The 20378-nt window shown below is 41.5% G+C and overlaps 1 protein-coding gene across 1 annotated transcript in view; it reads right to left on the bottom strand.

Moving 5' to 3' along the window:
• LOC134003162 (immunoglobulin superfamily member 1-like) overlaps positions 1-19525 on the bottom strand; it is a 30901-nt gene extending 11376 nt beyond the window's left edge. Inside the window, exon 1 of the mRNA XM_062442289.1 lies at positions 19226-19525. Within this exon, the coding sequence (XP_062298273.1) occupies positions 19226-19517 (292 nt within the window). The 5' untranslated portion in view covers positions 19518-19525. The remainder of the gene's footprint in view (positions 1-19225) is intronic.
• Between the last annotated feature and the right edge of the window lie 853 nt (positions 19526-20378).

The raw sequence follows: 20378 nt of genomic DNA, 5'->3' as shown, positions 1-20378 counted from the left end.
ATTATGTAGTTTCGTAGCTGCAGAATGTTTTATGGTTTATATTCACTTTAAAATCTTTTCTGAGGCTGTGCTGCTTCTTTGTTAATCAAACTATCACAATCAGAGCCACTGAGGCACATATTGGTATTTAGTGAATAGTTTCTGTTATGATTAAATGCAACTGTGTATGTGTAGTTTATGAACATTTTAAGTATATTTTGGAGACTATTATGGGTGGACTTCATTAACATATGTATAGAATTACAGTACTATTATTCTGGGTGCTGGGATGCAGGAACATCTATTTTTGTTACTTTTGACAGTGAACAATACAAAATGTAAGGTTGTTAACAGTGCATTTCCAAATATCCCTCCAGAAATGAACTTGGATGTTCAGTACCAGTCAAAAATGTAGACACACATTCCCATTCACTTAAAGATTCAGTGTGTCCAAACCTCTGACTGCTGCTGTACAGAAATCAGCAAATAAGTTCAGACTGAAAGTTGTTGTTTTTTGACTAACATGTATAATATGTACATGTGATAGCTGGTAATACAATTTAAAACATTTGGAATACAACATCAGGTCAGTAATAGACCACGCTTAATGTGACTTCAGTGTTTTTCCTGCCTCCTGTGGACTTGTGAGAACATTTCCTGCAGGTTTGATTCAGTGGAAATCAAAACTAAGATACTCTTCAGATTAAGTGGCTTACAAACTTGAAAAAGGTTAAAATGGCCATACCAATAGCGTAGACCTCAATGCCGCTGTCTCTCAGGTCCTCTGATGCAAAGGATACATGGTCCGAGGATTTTCCATCAGTAATCAGGATAATGATTTTTTGTGAGTCTGCACGCATTCCCACATCGGTTTTAAAGTTGTTACGGAGGACGGGCTGCAGAGCCTTTCCTGTATGACAGTAATAAAGAGACTTTAAAAGGTACAGAGTGGAAAAGCTGACTGTTGCAAAGGCTGTTAGCTGACTGATGGAGCAAATCCACAACCTTGTTAAAAAAAAAGTCAAAGCTATAAACCTGTGGACACAAAAAAGAAAGAAAGAGAGAAGTTAACTACGACTCCCAAGATGAAAATTACCATAATTATTCATCAAATTTTATAGATGAACAATGTTTGTTGTAACCTTAGTAATATCATAATATTAATTATTATTTATTATAATAATATTACAATTACATATTAATAATTATTTAGTGATTATTAATATTATGATAGCAACAATAATAAAAATTAAAGCCGCAAGCGGCGATGGCGGGCCGTCGCTCACCCATGCCACCGCGGGGCCTGAGGCATGGCGGGGCTGTGGCGTGAAGCAGAAAGTGAGAAAAAACCTGGAAGGAGGCCAAAAATGCAATGTTTCGTTCATCCAGTAGGGGGCAGTCACAGGTAGTTACACATATGGTCTGGTGTGGTCTGGTGTGTTCAGGGCGGCCACTCATCAGTCATGTGAAGTTTGGAGTGAATTGGACAAAGCATGAAGGAGTTATGAGAGGTTGATGGTTCATCCACCAGGGGGCAGTAATGGGATGCATGCAGGTGTGTTCAGGGTCAGTCCCTCATCACACATGTGAAGTTTCGTGGAAATCGGACAATGTTGATGCAAAAAATGGCACTTCCTGTTTCCACTAGGGGGCGACATGAGCGACACCCCTATCAGATGGAAGAGGTCTCCACCCTGGACCTGTGTATCAATTTTCATGATGATACGTGTTCAATAAAGCCATCAAAAAGCCAAACGTATTTTCATGGCGAGGAATTGATGGTAGCCACGCCCCCACAGGGACGCCATTACTCGTAGCTTCACAGTGTTCATAATGTAGCTTCACCAACTGGTTCTGCATGTTTTAGAAGTGGAATGAAGTTGATGGGGTCAACTATGTATTTTTCATGAATTTAAGTTCACTTCCTGTTACCACCGGGGGGCGCTATGAGTTACGTGGGAAGTTAATATATCGGGACGTTCAGGGCGGAGCCATCATCATGTCCAGCAAGTTTGAAGCTGATTGGATGAAGTATGTGGGCGTGAGAGCCACTCGTATGTACATGGCGAGAAAGCCAAAGTTAGTTGAGCCCTGGCAGACACGCCCTTTGACCTACGGATGCGCAGAGCACAACTTAAGCTCAGCTAGGTCTGGAGATGTTGCGTACCTAATTTGAACTTGATCGGGCGAACGCTGTGGGAGGAGTTAATTTTAGGCGGGAAAAATCAAAACCAAAATGGCTGACTTCCTGTTGGGTTGAGGTCATGAAGTCAAGAGGCTTTTTTGCATATGTGGGTATAATACATATGTGTACCGAATTTTGTGAGCATAGGACAAAGTTAGCAAAATTCCCTATGGGCATTTTTGGACTTTGTAGGGGGCGCTATTCCGCCATTCTGCGTCGACCATGTGCGACCACCCAAAAATATCGAATTTCGGATGAGGCCGGACGTCCGTGCAAAAGTATAAGCATTTTCGCATTTGGGAAATGGGCGAAATTTGGGCACGAAATGTCGGAAGAATAATAATAATAATAATAATAATAAACATTACAATTTCAATATAGCATTTTTCCCCGGGGGTCTTCCATACCACATGATTACTTGATTACTTGATTACTTTGGGGTCACTTGCACTTTGGGGTCACTTGCACGTTGGGGCATGAACGAATTTCAATAGGGCTTTCGCCAGGCGACTTGCAGTCGCCGCTTGGGCCCTAATAATAATAATAATTAAAGCCGCAAGCGGCGATGGCGGGCCCTCGCTCACCCATGCCACCACGGGGCCTGAGGCATGGCGGGGCTGTGGCGTGAAGCAGAAAGTGAGAAAAAATCTGGAAGGAGGCCAAAAATGCAATGTTTCGTTCATCCAGTAGGGGGCAGTCACAGGTAGTTACACATATGGTCTGGTTTGGTCTGGTGTGTTCAGGGCGGCCACTCATCAGTCATGTGAAGTTTGGAGTGAATTGGACAAAGCATGAAGGAGTTATGAGAGGTTGATGGTTCATCCACCAGGGGGCAGTAGAGTGTAACAAAACACAAGCGGTTGCGTTCAGGGTGGGACAGTGATTACACATGTGAAGTTTTGTGGAAATCGCACAATGATGATGTAAAATATGGCACTTCCTGTTTCCACTAGGGGGCGACACGAGTGAGATCGCCTATGAGCGAATGGAGACGTTGAGGTCGGCACCCTGGACCTGTGTACCAATTTTCATGATGATACGAGTTCAATAAAGCCATCAAAAAGCCAAACGTATTTTCATGGCGAGGAATTGATGGTCGCCGCGTCGCCACACGGACGCCATTACTCGTAGCTTCACAGTCTTCATAATGTAGCTTCACCAACTGGTTCTGAATGAAGTTGATGGGGCAAAGTATGTAATTTTAATGAATCTTAGTTAACTTCCTGTTACCACCGGGGGGCGCTATGAGTTACGTGGGAAGTTAATATATCGGGACGTTCAGGGCGGAGCCATCATCATGTCCAGCATGTTTGAAGCTGATTGGATGAAGTATGTGGGCGTGAGAGCCACTCGTATGTACATGGCGAGAACGCCAAAGTTAGTTGAGCCCTGGCAGACACGCCCTTTGACCTACGGATGCGCAGAGCACAACTTAAGCTCAGCTAGGTCTGGAGATGTTGCGTACCTAATTTGAACTTGATCGGGCGAACGCTGTGGGAGGAGTTAATTTTAGGCGGGAAAAATCAAAACCAAAATGGCCGACTTCCTGTTGGGTTGAGGTCATGAAGTCAAGAGGCTTTTTTGCATATGTGGGTATAATACATATGTGTACCGAATTTTGTGAGCATAGGACAAAGTTAGCAAAATTCCCTATGGGCATTTTTGGACTTTGTAGGGGGCGCTATTCCGCCATTCTGCGTCGACCATGTGCGACCACCCAAAAATATCGAATTTCGGATGAGGCCGGACGTCCGTGCAAAAGTATAAGCATTTTCGCATTTGGGAAAGGGGCGAAATTGGGGCACGAAATGTCGGAAGAATAATAATAATAATAATAATAAACATTACAATTTCAATATAGCATTTTTCCCCGGGGGTCTTCCATACCACATGATTACTTGATTACTTGATTACTTTGGGGTCACTTGCACTTTGGGGTCACTTGCACGTTGGGGCATGAACGAATTTCAATAGGGCTTTCGCCAGGCGACTTGCAGTCGCCGCTCGGGCCCTAATTACCATCATTGTTCATCTCTTCTCATTTATAGTAACTCTACTATTTCTGGAATCAGTAGAAATTAAAATACCTTTACGTGATCTGTCAGTGGAATTCATTTAATTCACACATTTCTGGATATATTCAATATATTCTATACTATGAATACTTAAAGTTCAAATTGTATACAACATACAGATCACTAACAGCTTCACTTTCCACTGCTGACAGAAATAAATAGAGGAGGTAAATATATGTGGATGTAATCAGAGCCTCTGCCTCAGTCCCTCAGTGTAAAGCTGGTGTGGATCAGCCTGATGTTAAATCACCTTTGATGTTGTATCCTCCTTTGTATGACAGGTTGGTTATGGCCTCCAGCAGGGATCGTTTAGTCTGGTGGGTGTTCAGCTCCCACATGGTCCTTGGGACGTCACTGAACTGAACCAGACCTGCAGAAAACACACAGAAATGTGTAACACTGACACACTGACCCAGCCTTTGTTTTTAAATGATAATGAGAATATCAACAATGATAATTTGACATGTGCATTTGTTTATTACTATTATTCTTCTTATTATCTCGATAACATCATGGTTGCCCCAACACTCACCAACAGACGTTGCATGTCTGTACTAATTAGCATTTGTATAGAGCAGTGGTCTCCAACCCTGCTCATGGAGAGCTACTGCCCTGCATGTTTTAGGTATCTCCTCACTCTAACACACCTGATTCTAATAATCAACTCGTTATCAAGCCCTTTGACGAGCCTCAGCTGCTTGATAACGAGTTAGAGTGAGGCGATACCTAAAACATGCAGGGCAGTAGCTCTCCAGGAGCAGGGTTGGAGACCACTGGTATAGAGGGACCAAAAGACTTAGAGAACCATTCCAGCAGTTCAGTCCAGTAGGAGAAACAAATGAAGCTTAGCGAAAGTTCAGACAGGAAGACCATCTGTTTGTGAGCTCACGTCATAGTTTTATTTCTCATTTTTTAGTCATTCTGATCCTTCTCACAGCTCATACTGATCTCCGTCAAAGCTCATAATTTCCTTGCTGTTATTTCTGGAGCATCAATTGACACATCAGCTGTTCACATCAGCTGGTCAAGTCTAACCAATAGCACGGTGACATACCTTCATTGTCAGCCAATCATATTGCAGCTGTCTTTATAAATGTTCTCCCTCTCTGCTCAGGTGCTTTCTTGATGCTGTTTTTGTGCGACCCATCACCACCCAGTCTTCAGATTCCTCAATGCAACACTTTAACCTCATCAGCTGATCAGTCTCAGCAGAGTCAGATTGACATTGTTTGTCTCTGTGCTCTCTCTCCTCTCAACCCAACCGGTCGAGGCAGATGACCGCCCACCTAGAGCCCGGTTCTGCCTGAGGTTTCTTCCCGAATAGGAGAGTTTTTCCTTGCCACTGTCGCCAAGTGCTTCCTCATGTGGGATTGTTGGGTCTTTTTCTAAATTAATCAATTAATACAGTCTAGTCCTGCTCCACTTGAAAAGGGCCTCAAGATGACTTTTGATGTGATTTGGCCTGACACTGATTGATCGAAGTCATCAGCCACCACCAGTATCTGGACTCCATGAGGGTTTCTATCATGCTGCTGCTCAGGACTGAAATCCTTCGATTCCAAAATTCTCCCTGCAGAGTCCAAAGCGCCAAAGACCTTGACAATACCTAATCATTCATTTCATCTGCATAATAAACATTCTTTAACTTCATTCTCTGGTCTCTGCTAATTGAAATAGTCTGATAATAACCCAGAGTCTACTGTCTGACTCTGCATGTTAGTCAGTCCCCATCTGCACTGCATAAAGAAAGCTAAATGTTGTCACACAGAACTCAAATTAAATATTAATACAGTTAATTATTGTAATGCTTCCAGTTTTATCGCTGATGACATATAAAACAGATTGGTGGGAAAAGGCCATGGCTTTCATTAGAGTAACTTTACAGTGTGAGTATACGGCTATTTCTCCGAGGCAATAGACGATGGATCAGGAGTTGGAGCGTAGCAGTAATGATGTGGATGAACCAACAAGTTGTACATCCTTCCTAACTACACTTGTTGTTCAGATATTCGGTATGCTTCAAAGAGTCTGTGCAGTCACAACATCTGTCCTGCTAACTGATCCAACATGGACCTACACAGAAGGAATATACAGTATATCTCCACATGGAAATAAGAGTCCTGATAAAAGACTGTTTTAAAGCTGAATAATAACTACCATGAATTACTCATGTATGCTTTGGTGGGTGAAGCACTGATTCTTAATGTAGGTGAATCACATAAAAATGTTACTAAAATATTTATGCATGTTTTTAGAGATAATTGGTACTAACAGAGGCTCTATGCAGATTGTGGTTATTTTTGTTAAAGATGTAAAACCGCTGCTATGCTCCTTTTATCCTCACATCAGCCATTCCCTTCACTTGCTATCATGTTATTTTGCAGCTTTTACGCTAATTTTGAACAAAGGACCTGCACCTGTATTTGAATATTTTCACATCATGATGTAAACATTTTAGTATTTTGAACACGTTACACAAACAGTAGTAGTTATAGCAGCAGGAGCAGTGGTGTGAACTGTAGTAGTAGTAAAATATTACCAATCTGGACTTTGTCAGGGCCGATGTCGACGTTGTTGACTATCTCTCTTAGAAAGGACTTCATCATGCTGAAGTCTTCACGGCTAATGCTCCCAGATTCATCGACCAACATCACGATGTCGGCCTTACTGTCACACTGAGAACCTGAAGGAGAGCAGAGGATTATGGGAAACAACACAAAGAGACCAAATGTTGAAGCTAAGGCTGTGTCTGAGTGTCTGTAAACTGAGTTTAAATGTATCCAATATGTAAATCCCTCAAATGTTCCACAATGGAACAACAAAGTAGGGTTCATGTTGTGTACACTACTTCCTGAAAGCAATCCCCCAAATCCATGGATCATATTTTATAGACACAGAATTAGTGGTGAGTAACTCTGCTGCTGACTGGATGACATAAAAGTGACGATAATCAGTGAGTGTCTGAAATTTGGGATTTCTGATCAGTATTGAATACATTTTGTGTATTAATGAGTAATTAATGAGTGAATGAAGGAGGGAGTCATTAGTTTTGAGACTATTAGTACATAAACCAAACTCCATCCATTCTAGATGCTGATCCTCCTGGAGGATCCAGAAGTGTTCCCAGGCCAGATGAGGTTTATATTATCCCTGCAGTGGGTTCTACTGTGGAGTCTCCTACCAGTTGGACATGCCCATTCCCATCTCTTTCTCTCTTTTTACCTGGTGATTGGTGTTTGCATTCAGTCTGGAGTCCTGGAAAGAAAATCAGAAAATTCAAATGTAGATTGGAGCAGAGCAGTGAACTGAACAGACACAGGACCGAAAGTGGGAGACTCTACAAGAGAGAGACAGCAAGCTAGATGTTTATTTTGTCTGAATCAGCGTATGTGGGAATAGTTTTACACACTGGCCATACACAGTCATTACTACATTACATACATTTACTAGCTTTTAACCTGGTCTTGTTTAACAGATATCAGGCAAATAACAAAAGATAAATGAACAGTTTAAAATAATTCATGACGCCTTGTTGAGCTGTTGAGTATGACGTTGTTATGACCGATAAGTTCATGTTGAGTTAATGTAAGACAGCACCTCTGTCTATCTTTCTGTTTTTGAGAGAATTAATTCCAGTTAAAAAAACAGTGTTATGGACATGTCTGTGTCCTTCAAAGGGCAATTTGATGGTTAAGACTTGGTTTCAGGGTCAAGGTTTGAATTGGGTTTAAGGATTTAGTTGTGATAGTTAAGGTTAGGGTCAGGGGTTCAACATTATATCAATGAGTGTCCTCGCAAGGATATAAAGGCAAACGTGTGTGTGTGTAAGCCTGTATTCATCACATTGCGGGGACATAAATCTTCATGTTCACATTGTGGGTCTTGTCTCCCTTTTTGGGACAAAAATCTAACTCCAATAATGTAAATGCTTAAAGAAGCTTGATTATTTTAACCATCTTTAATTAATGACAAGGTGGAACTATATTTAGGTGAAAGTAAACAGTTTGACAGAGATATATATATTGCTCAACCACATATATTTGATTTTTGCAGCAGTATGTATGTGACAAGAAATTGTCTGATGTTGCCGTGGCAACAGATGTGAACTCTGTAATCCCACATCAGATGCTCATCAGCTGGTTCGTCCTACCTCTCAACTTCAGTTTGTTTACATTAAACCAAACTGTTTTTTGTTGTTAAGGAAAATTGTGCAGCTGACTGTAGGAAACAGATTGAGTCATTCATTGGTTACCACTGGGCCAAAGACTGTCACCAATTGGGGAAAAGTGGTTAAGATTAGAGTAAGTCACCAGGATATATAGCCTAGTGTCCCCAAAAGGGACTTAGGTCAAGGTTTGTGTGCGTGTGTGTGTGTGTGTACAGTCACATTATGAGGACTTGCCTCCCTTTAGAGTTAAGTTAGCAACAGTGGTTTAAAAGTTAGAGAAACAAACTTGTGACTGAAAGGTTGTTGGTTCAATCCCCAGACAGGTGGGTAAATCTGGATGGGATGAGTAAAGAAGCAGCGCTTGCCCCTCCCTCATTACCACCACTGAGGCCCTGAACCCCAACAGCTCCCAGTGGCAGACTGTGGTTGTACTGGGCAGCTTCCAGCTGTGAAAGTGTGACTGTGTGAATGTGATCAGGGCGTTTCTGAAAAAGAGAGCACTGCTCTCAGTGAAACTACCCCCTGAATAAATAAAAGTGAAAACAGTCATCTTCTTCTGTCAGGGTTTATGTGACCAACAGAGAGCAACACTGTGAATGTCTTCAGGAGAAACTGTGAGTTGAGTATTTTGTATATGTCTATTTATGTACAATACAAAGCAAAGACATATAACGCAGAGCAGTAGTAAAGCCGACATGAAATGAAATACAGTAAGGAGATTATGAAAATATCATACAAAAAATAAAATAAGAAGTCAAATAAAATAAAATAAAAGACGGTAACAATAAACAAACAACATTATATAAAAGCAAGTCTGTAGAAATGAGTTTTAAAAAATGATTAAAAAGAAGTTACTATACACATTTAACTCTCCTGTAGCTCCTGATGCTCTCATGTAAATGTTTACTGGGCTACACAATAATACGGAAGTTCTTTAATGTCTGATTAAGCCAACAAAAATAATACATCAAATTATTAAAAATTTGAAATTTAAAATTCAAACATGATGAGGAAACAGGTCAAACTTCCATAATAATAAAAACATTAAAGCTGCAAGCGGCGATGGCGGGCCCTCTCTCACCCATGCCTCCGCGGGGCCTGAGGCATGGCGGGGCTGTGGCGTGAAGCAGAAAGTGAGAAAAAACCTGGAAGGAGGCCAAAAATGCAATGTTTCGTTCATCCAGTAGGGGGCAGTCACAGGTAGTTACACATATGGTCTGGTGTGGTCTGGTGTGTTCAGGGCGGCCACTCATCAGTCATGTGAAGTTTGGAGTGAATTGGACAAAGCATGAAGGAGTTATGAGAGGTTGATGGTTCATCCACCAGGGGGCAGTAGAGTGTAACAAAACACAAGCGGTTGCGTTCAGGGTGGGACAGTGATTACACATGTGAAGTTTTGTGGAAATCGCACAATGATGATGTAAAATATGGCACTTCCTGTTTCCACTAGGGGGCGACACGAGCGACACCCCTATCAGATGGAAGAGGTCTCCACCCTGGACCTGTGTACCAATTTTCATGATGATACGAGTTCAATAAAGCCATCAAAAAGCCAAACGTATTTTCATGGCGAGGAATTGATGGTCGCCGCGTCGCCACACGGACGCCATTACTCGTAGCTTCACAGTCTTCATAATGTAGCTTCACCAACTGGTTCTGAATGAAGTTGATGGGGCAAAGTATGTAATTTTAATGAATCTTAGTTAACTTCCTGTTACCACCGGGGGGCGCTATGAGTTACGTGGGAAGTTAATATATCGGGATGTTCAGGGCGGAGCCATCATCATGTCCAGCATGTTTGAAGCTGATTGGATGAAGTATGTGGGCGTGAGAGCCACTCGTATGTACATGGCGAGAACGCCAAAGTTAGTTGAGCCCTGGCAGACACGCCCTTTGACCTACGGATGCGCAGAGCACAACTTAAGCTCAGCTAGGTCTGGAGATGTTGCGTACCTAATTTGAACTTGATCGGGCGAACGCTGTGGGAGGAGTTAATTTTAGGCGGGAAAAATCAAAACCAAAATGGCCGACTTCCTGTTGGGTTGAGGTCATGAGGTCAAGAGGCTTTTTTGCATATGTGGGTATAATACATATGTGTACCGAATTTTGTGAGCATAGGACAAAGTTAGCAAAATTCCCTATGGGCATTTTTGGACTTTGTAGGGGGCGCTATTCCGCCATTCTGCGTCGACCATGTGCGACCACCCAAAAATATCGAATTTCGGATGAGGCCGGACGTCCGTGCAAAAGTATAAGCATTTTCGCATTTGGGAAAGGGGTGAAATTGGGGCACGAAATGTCGGAATAATAATAATAATAATAATAATAATAATAATAATAATAATAATAAGAAACATTACAATTTCAATAGGGCTTTCGCCAGGCGACTTGCAGTCGCCGCTCGGGCCCTAATTAGTAGAATAATAAAAAAGTCACTTATTAAATGAGAAAAGTCACAAATCAAATTCAGCTGCATCCTTTTTATATTTCAGGTCTATGTTTAGCTTTCACCACCAGATGGCACCATTTCATTATTTAACAAAGGTCTTCCTCATGTATAGCTGCCATATTTGTTGTGTGATGTGGTGGTTTGTAATTGGTTGTGTCTTGCCTGTCAATCAACCTTCAAAGTCCCTCCCTGCTCTTCTTAATATATCCTCACTCCCTGCGAGGTGACGTCACATGACCAACCAACACGGCCCGAAGATCTTACATTTATATGCTTTAAATTAGTATTATTTGATGATGAACACTTTCAGTACTGGTTTGTTAATTGATGTTAAAGAAATAAAACTCATTACAGCAAGTATCAGAACTTTTACTGAACACACTTCACTACATTTTACTGACCATGTTAACTTTTCCTAGAGGTTTTAAAGCTGCTTTTTGACTTGAACTCAGTATTTTTACAGGACAGCAGAGTCTTACCTGAGCTCCACAGCAGCAGCAACAGCATCAGCAGGTGATCCATGTCCAGGCAGGCGTCTGTCTCCGTCTCTGTGTCGTCTCTCTCTGCTCGTCTGTCGGACTCAACGTGTCTTTATATGTTTAATCAGATGTGATGTTTCCTCTGCATCATTTATCTCCTCATCAGCTTCACGTGGTTACTGACAGGATGCTGCTGGCTGAAACGCTCTGAGCTGCTTCATCATGTGACTGACAGCTAAAGTAAATGAAGGTTGTTTATCTAACACATTTCACTCATGCACACTCCAATACAAGTTAATTGCATGTAATTGTATCCTTTTAGAAAAGTTGGACCAACCAATCAAAACTTGTTGCTCACATGTGGTTCAGATCGCCGTGGCAACAGACAGCCAATCATGAAAGCTACTGATATGTTGATTGACAGCGAGATGAACCAATCAGAGGGTGTGGTGGCCTCTCTTGACCAATCAGAGGGTGTGGTGGCCTCTCTTGACCAATCAGAGGGTGTGGTGGCCTCTCTTGAACAGCAGGCTGTGCATCAAATGAAGTGACAGGAAAGAGCGCGAGGACAAATTTACTGATGAGCAGCTGAGATTATACTGCTGTTACCATGGAAACATCATATCAATTATTGCGACATACAGCAGTGACTGCTGCAGAGCTGTTTTTTTTTTTTTTTTTTTTAAGATTTTCTCTGGCATAGACGCCTTTATTTGAAAGTAGAGAGACAGGAAATTACAGGAGAGAGAGGGGGGTGTGACATGCAGAAAGGTCCGCCGGCCTGGAATCGAACCGGGGTCCGCTGCGTACATGGCATGCGCTCTAAACCACTCGACCACCTGCGCGCCAGAGCTGTTTTTTTTAAATTATTTTTTTTATCGAGTGCAACTTTAATGTTTAACATGAAGACAATAACCCAAACACAACAAGAAGAAAAAAATATAAAAATAACTCAAAACAAGTGTTGGATTAAAGCTGTATCTGTTTATGTGTGAATGTTTTCTGTGTTTTTGCATGGCTATCTTTGTGAGGACTGCTGCAGAGCTGTTTGTCTCTCCCGCTCCCTCCCTTTCTCTCTCTCTTTTTTTTTTTTTATTGAGTGCAACTTTAATGATAAACATGAAGACACAAATGACACAGGACAGTACAAACAGGAGAAAAAACAGAAGCAGACAAAAAACCCAAAATAAAGAAATGATAAAAATAACTCCAAAAGTGTTGGATTAATACGGTGTGTTTATGTGTGTGTGTGTGTGTGTGTGTGTGTGTGTGTGTGTGTGTGTGTGTGTGTGTGTGTGTGTGTGTGTGTGTGTGTGTGTGTGTGTGTGTGTGTGTATGTGTGTGTGTGTGTGTGTCATTGCTATCTTTGTAAGGAGCAGCATGATATTTTAACCTTTGGGGCGAGGACCTTTTTATAAAGAGCTTCAACCCACTAGAACAGAATCATCCTGCTTTTATATTATTATATGACTCATTATATATTATATTAGTACAACAGTCATAATAACAATATTTTATACTTCTCAGGAAACATTGTTGAGTTACATTTGGCTTTAGTTATGGTTGTCCTGAACCCATAGAGGTGCAGGACACCTGGAATTCCAAACATCAAATAAGGTCTCAAAATGTGTAGATTCTTTGAACTTAGTGCCACCACCAATATTTGTCTTATGTTCCTTAGGCTTGAGGGTACCTGAACATGTGTTGTATACACTAATTCCTTATTTTTTCACTTTTTAAAAGGATAAAATCTGAGAAATTCAATTTCCGTTTTTCTTTTTTCTAATGAGTTTTCTAGTTTTTAAATGTTGTTATACTGCATGAAGACATAATTGAGTTATATCAGCCTATAGCCATGGTTGTCCTGAATCTAAAGAGGTGCAGGACTTCACTTTGCAGAGAACAATGAGACCACAGTGAGTAAAAATGTGACGGAAGCAAAATACGACCAGAAACTGCTTGATTCAGAGGATTAATGAAGCTTTCAGAGAGCAGAGACTTTATTCTTCTCTATAAAAGACATTTTATTATGGTCCAATGTTAAACTGATCATATTAAATGTGATAAATAAATACTAAATACTTTTTGAAATATGGCAGTTATGTTTCCTTTTCTGTATATTCTGGCGTCACATTTCAGACTGAAAGGAAAACGTGTTGTTAAAGCTGATGTGTGAAAGTGTGAACTGTGTTTTTTAGGGTCTGGATGATGAGAGGCAGGAGAAGGGGAAGCTGCTGGGCTCGTTCACCTACGACGAGGACGGAGAGGCTCTGCAGACTTACTCAGTCACTGTGAGTAGAGACAGCAGAGCTTCACAAACGGTTTCACTGTTGCTTGGTCAATTATCTAATCTGATCCAATCAATACTAACGTTGTTTGTTTGAAAGACTTCCAACTGACTACAAGTGAAGCAGTAACACTAAACACCTTAATGTGCTTACTTTATTAGGACTACTTTTAGATTAATCAAACTCAAATCCTTTCAGTCCTCCGGGTGAGTCACGTCCTCAGTTAACAGCAGGTGGGGAGTTCTGGTCCTCTGAAATGATGCCAACCAGGAAGTAACTTAAAACTGCATTCTATCAAAAGGCCACCAGGGGGCGACCGTTTTGGTGTCAAAAGGACTTCCGTCTCTATACAAGTCAATGGAGAATTCACCAACTTCTCACTTGATTTCTAACCTCAGTAAACGTTTTCAAAATGTGTTTATGGTCTCAATCGCTAGTTTAAAGCCTTCTTCAATGCAGTATGATGTTCATTTGGGACATTTTGGCCTCCCTGATTTTATATGTGACGATAAAGCAGGGTATGCATTAGGGCGTGGCTACGTGGTGATTGACAGGTTGATTGGTTCACAGGTTCAGGAGGGCGCCTCATGCTCCTCCTGATGCCCATATAAGTAGAATCCCTGTTTTTATTTTTCCCAGCATGCAACTGAAAGGTTAATACGACGTCTCCTTTCACATCCGGGTCAAAGCCACAGCGGAAATTCTCGAGCATGTACTAACTCCAACAGGAAGTCGGACATTTTTATTTCAATTTGAGCGCTTATTGTTGCCATTTCCACGCCTCGTACTTTAACGAACTCCTCCTGCAGATTTAATCCGACCGACTTCACATTCACTCTGTGTTTCGCTCTTTCACGGCGGGGTGGGGGAGCTTTAATTATTATTATTATTATTATTATTATCATTATCAGATCATATTCAAAGTGCACAGATACGCTGATGACACCATACTTTATCATTGTTGTCTTTCTTCGTCAGGAGGAGAACGAGCAAACCTTCCAGATCATCGAGGTGCAGGTTTTGTCCAACTGGGGCCACCCGGAGTACACGTGCATGTACCGCTTCAGAGTGCACGGCACGCCACACAGCTGATTTCACATTGTTGATGCAGAAAGAGAGCGGAGGCAGCTCAGACTCAGTGACTCCCGGCCAACTGCGGCTAAATGAAGCTAATCGGGCTAACTGCGGCTTCATGCCACAGATCAGAGTCTCTCTACGTGTCGTCATTTTCCTGTGGAAAAAAAGACGCACTGAACACTTTGATGTATAATTTCTTTGTTAATAGTTAATAATTTATATCAGTGTTTTTGTATTTGCTGTGTTTAATGTCCATGCTGCTGTTTTCTTTTTTTTAAATGTTTTATCCTATTTTTCTTTTATCAGTCGTCGTATCACAGTGCAGTGAGACAGTTTTGAGCAGACTGTTAATATTAAAGCTTTTTTTTTTTAATGCAAGAAATGCTCAGAGTGACATTATCTGATCCACAGCTTCACTTCTGTTGTGTGCAGCAGCAGCAGGGAGGCTTCTGCTCACAGCTGCAGAGATAATGAACCTTTGACACATCAGCACAGAAAAGTCGGAGATTAAATAAGAATATTTTGCACTGATGCTTTATTTATTTTTTGTTTTCAGGTCAATGAAGATGAATCTGTTTATATTATATTTGTGAAATGTGTTGAAGTTTTTACATTTGTTTGTTTATGTGATTTCAAGCTGTCATAATAAAGATGTGAAATGTTGAAAGTCTGAAGCAGAGAGATTAATCTGCCAGCTTTAGTCTTTGAAAGAAGTTACATATAAAAACACAGACGTAAAATCTGGTTGAAAACTTGACGTCATATCGTTGATTTAATTCGGAAGCACGAGTCAGGATTTGAATGTCGGCCTCCTGCTTACAACCCAGAAGTTAATCTAAATTATAAATGATCAGTAAACTACTTATTAACTATCACTTAATGCTTCTGCTTCCTTTGTAAACTGACTCATCAGAAAGACATACATCAAACATTTGATTCGACTTCATGCTTTTATTGACTTTTTAACTCAAAGAACAAAAGTATTAAAAAAACAAAGATTACATATCAGCTGTATGAAACTATTTTATGCTCAAACACACAGTATAAAAACGGCAGTGAAGGAAAAAAGTTAAAACTCTCAATTGATGGAAATCTTTAAGTAAAAAAAGTAACAGCTGTTCACACGAGTTAATAATGACAAAATAAACTATATACAGATAACTGAGTATTATATTATGTTTTGCAGACGTGTGAGGTTTGTTTTTCCTGAGTTGACTGACCTGTGGAGTTTACTTATAAACAAAGAAAAAATATGTTTATAATCCACTTTAAAGTAATTTATCTTTATCCTGGAATTCTAACAAATGAGTTGATGTGTTTCCCTCATAAACATTTGCAAAACAGTTTTTATCCCCAGTGTTTTAAAGTGAGACTAACTTCTGATAAACAGTCGTAAAACAAGTGTAAAAGTACCTCATGAAGAAAAGAGTCATAAAATCAGCTAAATGAACCAGCGATGCCTGTTATACATGTTTATGTCTATAAAGCTTGTTATCATGAACCACTATAAGCTATTGGTCATACCAGACCAGGTGAAGCACTGGTAACTCATTAATCATGATGTGCAGAATTGTCCAATGTGACGTTAATCCCTGAAACACATGAGACTGTATTTAAGACATGGACGTAACATCCGTGACGTCACCCATTGGTTTGTGGACTGCTGCTCGGAAGCCAATAGTATCGGATCTGAGCAGCGCCATCTTGAACATTTCAGGTGCATGCTGGGAAAAATAAAAGCAGGGATTGTACTTATATGGGCATCAGGAGGAGCATGAGGCGCCCTCCTGAACCTGTGAACCAATCAACCTGTCAATCACCACGTAGCCACGCCCTAATGCATACCCTGCTTTATCGTCACATATAAAATCAGGGAGGCCAAAATGTCCCAAATGAACATCATACTGCATTGAAGAAGGCTTTAAACTAGCGATTGAGACCATAAACACATTTTGAAAACGTTTACTGAGGTTAGAAATCAAGTGAGAAGTTGGTGAATTCTCCATTGACTTGTATAGAGACGGAAGTCCTTTTGACACCAAAACGGTCGCCCCCTGGTGGCCTTTTGATAGAATGCAGTTTTAAGTTACTTCCTGGTTGGCCTCATTTCATTAAAGAGCTTTTGTGTTTGTCCTCAGAGGTCCTACTCTGCTCCCTGAGCTCCTTCCTCTTCAGCCGGCTCTCCTTCAGCTCTGGAAACACTGAGGTTATTACAATCCATCTCGATGTTCTCCTGTGGGTCTGACTTCTGCCCCCTGCTGGCCTGCAGAGACATGACAACACAGATCTGCATCATTCCTCTCTTCAGTTCAAGATAAACAGGCTGAGTGCTTCATTTCAATCAGTCCTCTAAACAAACATGTTCAGTACCTTCGGGATGAAATAGACGGCAGTGGTGAACATCAGCAGAATCACCAGCAGGACGACCAGTCTGATGATGAAATCTTTTGGATCTGATGAGACACATTCAGTCATCACATTAGATCACATGACATCATGAGTACAACAGCCAGTGTTGGGGTCATTACTCAAAAAAGTAATATATTATACATAACTCATTACTTTTCTTTAAAGTAATTCGTTAAGTTACTTAATTCCTCCCTGTGGAAAGTAATCACACTACTAGTTACATTACTTTTGTGTTACTCCTTAGCAATGCAGACGATGTTGGGTAAAAATATATCAGATAAAATAATATGAGTCCTGTCCATCATAACACCATGTTGTACAAATAATTACTGCCTCAAAATAACATATAGAACCTGTTGTTCCTCAGAGTCAGCAGCAGACTGAAGATACTCTACACGTTTCAATACCAACATAAGTCCAAAGGTTTCCTGTCTGATGACGTTAACTATTATCGATACTTTACTGAGTTTGTTTCTGAAAGATGGAGACAAGCAACACACAAGCTTTGGCTGCTTGGTTGGTTCTGCACTGAGTCTGAGCATCACTGCAGGTCTATAAGTGTTTCTCTATTAGCTTTGTGTTAGCATCAGAGGTCAGGCAGTAGTACCGCTAGCGTGCATGAAACACTATATGTCACCAAGCTTTTACTGCCAAACAGAGCTGCAACAAGTAGTCAAATAATCAGTTAGTTAGTTACATTGTAATGCGTTACAACAGCTCCCATCAAACAGGAACTTTAATGAAGTTAAATCTCCTAAAATCAGTGAAGTCTGAAGCAGCTTGTTGATTCAGCTCTTAGAGAATAAGTTCATCTGATCCTCTCTGTATGCTGATGATGTTCAACAAAAACCACTAATGTGTTCACAGCTGCTTTGAAAGAATGAATGAAAGTCTGCTGATTCTCTCCTTAAAGCTCCTGTCTGGTTAAAATGATTCAACTGATTGTTAACAGTCAACATCTTTACATGCAGTTAAATCAGATGTGATCCTGGTGAAGCTCTGAGTTCATCATGTAAAGCCCTGTTTATTATCATTATAGTGCTTATCTGGCTTCACTTTTACTTAGGGGTGTCCCGATCCGATATTGATATCGGATATCAGTCCGATATCATCCAAAAAACAAGTATGGGATTTTATCGGACTGGATCCAAAATCTCCGATATTAGCACTCTAATACAAGCAGACCATTCCAGTAATCCGCTCCAGCTCTTCTATCCAGCAGCACCCGGATCCATCATGCAGAACCCGTGTGATCACAACAACAGCGTGAGCGTGAGCTAACTGTTCTGCTGCTAACTAAGTAGCAATAAGCACGAAGAAGACGAAGAAGAAGAAGTAGCAAGAAGTAGGAGTGATGTCGGCTGTGTGGCAGTATTTTTCGTTAAAGTCAGAAAAAGACGTTGCAGCTGAGTGCAAAACTAATGTAATGTTTCCCGTGGTGGCACAGATCAGGGGAAGTTTAATACGCAAGACCACAGAGGCGAAGAAACAAACCGCCGGTTCCCTCAAACAACCAACGCTGTCCGAAACATTTGCAAAGCGTGACAAACTCCCACGGGACGGCAAAAAGGAATTAGCAATAACAGAAAAGATAGGCCAGTTTATTGTGCTTGATGACCAGCCCTTGTCTGTGGTGAGTAATGTCGGGTTTAAACGCTTAATTGAGCACCTCGAGCCTCGCTACATTATGCCTAGCCGCCACTACATTGTTGACAAAACAATACCCCTGTTTGAGTAATATCACTTGATCAAGCCTTTTCTAACATCCCACGCTACAAAATAAGTAATAAAAGGTATGATTCATGCTGATATTGGTATCGGATCAATATCGGTATCGGCCAATACCCAAGGCTGCAATATCGGTATCGTATTGGAAGTGAAAAAGTTGTATCAGGACACCCCTACTTTTACTTTCCACTACAACACAGTTGTTATGGTTGAATAATGTTAAAGAAGCCGGGAAGGAAACAGTTTACAGCTCCTTCATCAGATTGTGACTCAGCTCTCTGTAGGTCGCTGGGTCGCTCCTGCTGCCTCATGACTTTTTATCAAATATGGAAACAAAGTCAGTGTGACGTCTCAGTTGGACTGAGCTTCACACTCTGCTTCAGCTTACCTGTGACAGTGAGAGAGAGCAGACGGCTCTCAGAGGAGAAGTTATGAGAAAAAACATAGACGCCATAAACACAGCTGTAGTTTCCTTGGTGGGCGGGGTTTGCAGCAGGAAACAGGAAGTCAGCAGAGTGATTGACAGCTGGCTGGGTGTAGTTGTATGTTGTGTTGGAGGAGGTGAAGGTGAGCTGGAAGGAGCCTCCTGGGTACTGAGGCTGGACGGAGCAGCTGATGGTGAAGCGTGAGCCCTGGAGAACCTGAAACCCCTGCTGCTGGGCCCCGGAGACCCCGTCCATGGTAGGAGACACAGAGATGATTGGCTGAAGCAGCAGGTCTGTAAATACAGAGAGATGATTGGCTGAAGCAGCTTTTTATGGGGGTTTGAATCAATGATCCTCCAGGAACAAGCTAACTTCTCTACCCTTTAGGGTGCTGTCGTCCTGGATAAGTTTACAGTTCAGTCCAATGGAAACCACCAACTATCACTGTGACAGAGGAAGGAGAATATTACTGTCAGAGATGATGTCACTGATGGACTTACCTGAGCATGTGAGCTCCACGATGGAGGAAGAGGAACCTAATGACACACATTCCCTCAGTGCATATCCAGACTGAAGACAGTCAGATCTGATCCACCATACAGATCCATCTGAGGCTGCAAAGCTGCTTCTTGTTGAAACAGCAGAGCCACAGTCCAGATCTGAGCAGGCTACTTCTGATTCCTTCAGGGTCCAGTAAGAGTAACCTTGGCTCAAGTAATCGTCGACCCAGACCCAGCTACTCACTGGTCTCCACTCTCCGTATTTCAGCTCCAGTGTACCTGCACAGCGACTGGCTCCTCCCACCAACCTGACAGGCTCTGAACAGAATCAAGAGAGTCATCAGTAAAAGAATAAAGTGAGTTTCATTAGAACAGAAATGAAGACAAATCAAAGCTGCAGCTCCTCTTCTACCTGAGCAGGTGAGTCCAACAGCTTTACCAGGTGAGCAGGTTCTTCTAGCTGAGTCTGATCTTCTACAGTCCAGGAGAGCAGACTCATGGCCTCCACACTGGAACTCTTTGGTCCACATTGGAGCCTCCACTTCTCCATAGAGCGCCCCCTGGAGGACTGAAGGAACCCCACAGCCAAGCTCCCTACAGACCACCTCTGCATCCT

This window comes from Scomber scombrus, chromosome 21 (assembly GCF_963691925.1).
Source record: "Scomber scombrus chromosome 21, fScoSco1.1, whole genome shotgun sequence".
Classification (NCBI taxonomy): Eukaryota; Metazoa; Chordata; class Actinopteri; order Scombriformes; family Scombridae; genus Scomber; species Scomber scombrus.
The sequence above is the reverse complement of the archived record's forward strand: the minus strand, read 5'-3'. Positions and strand labels throughout refer to the sequence as shown.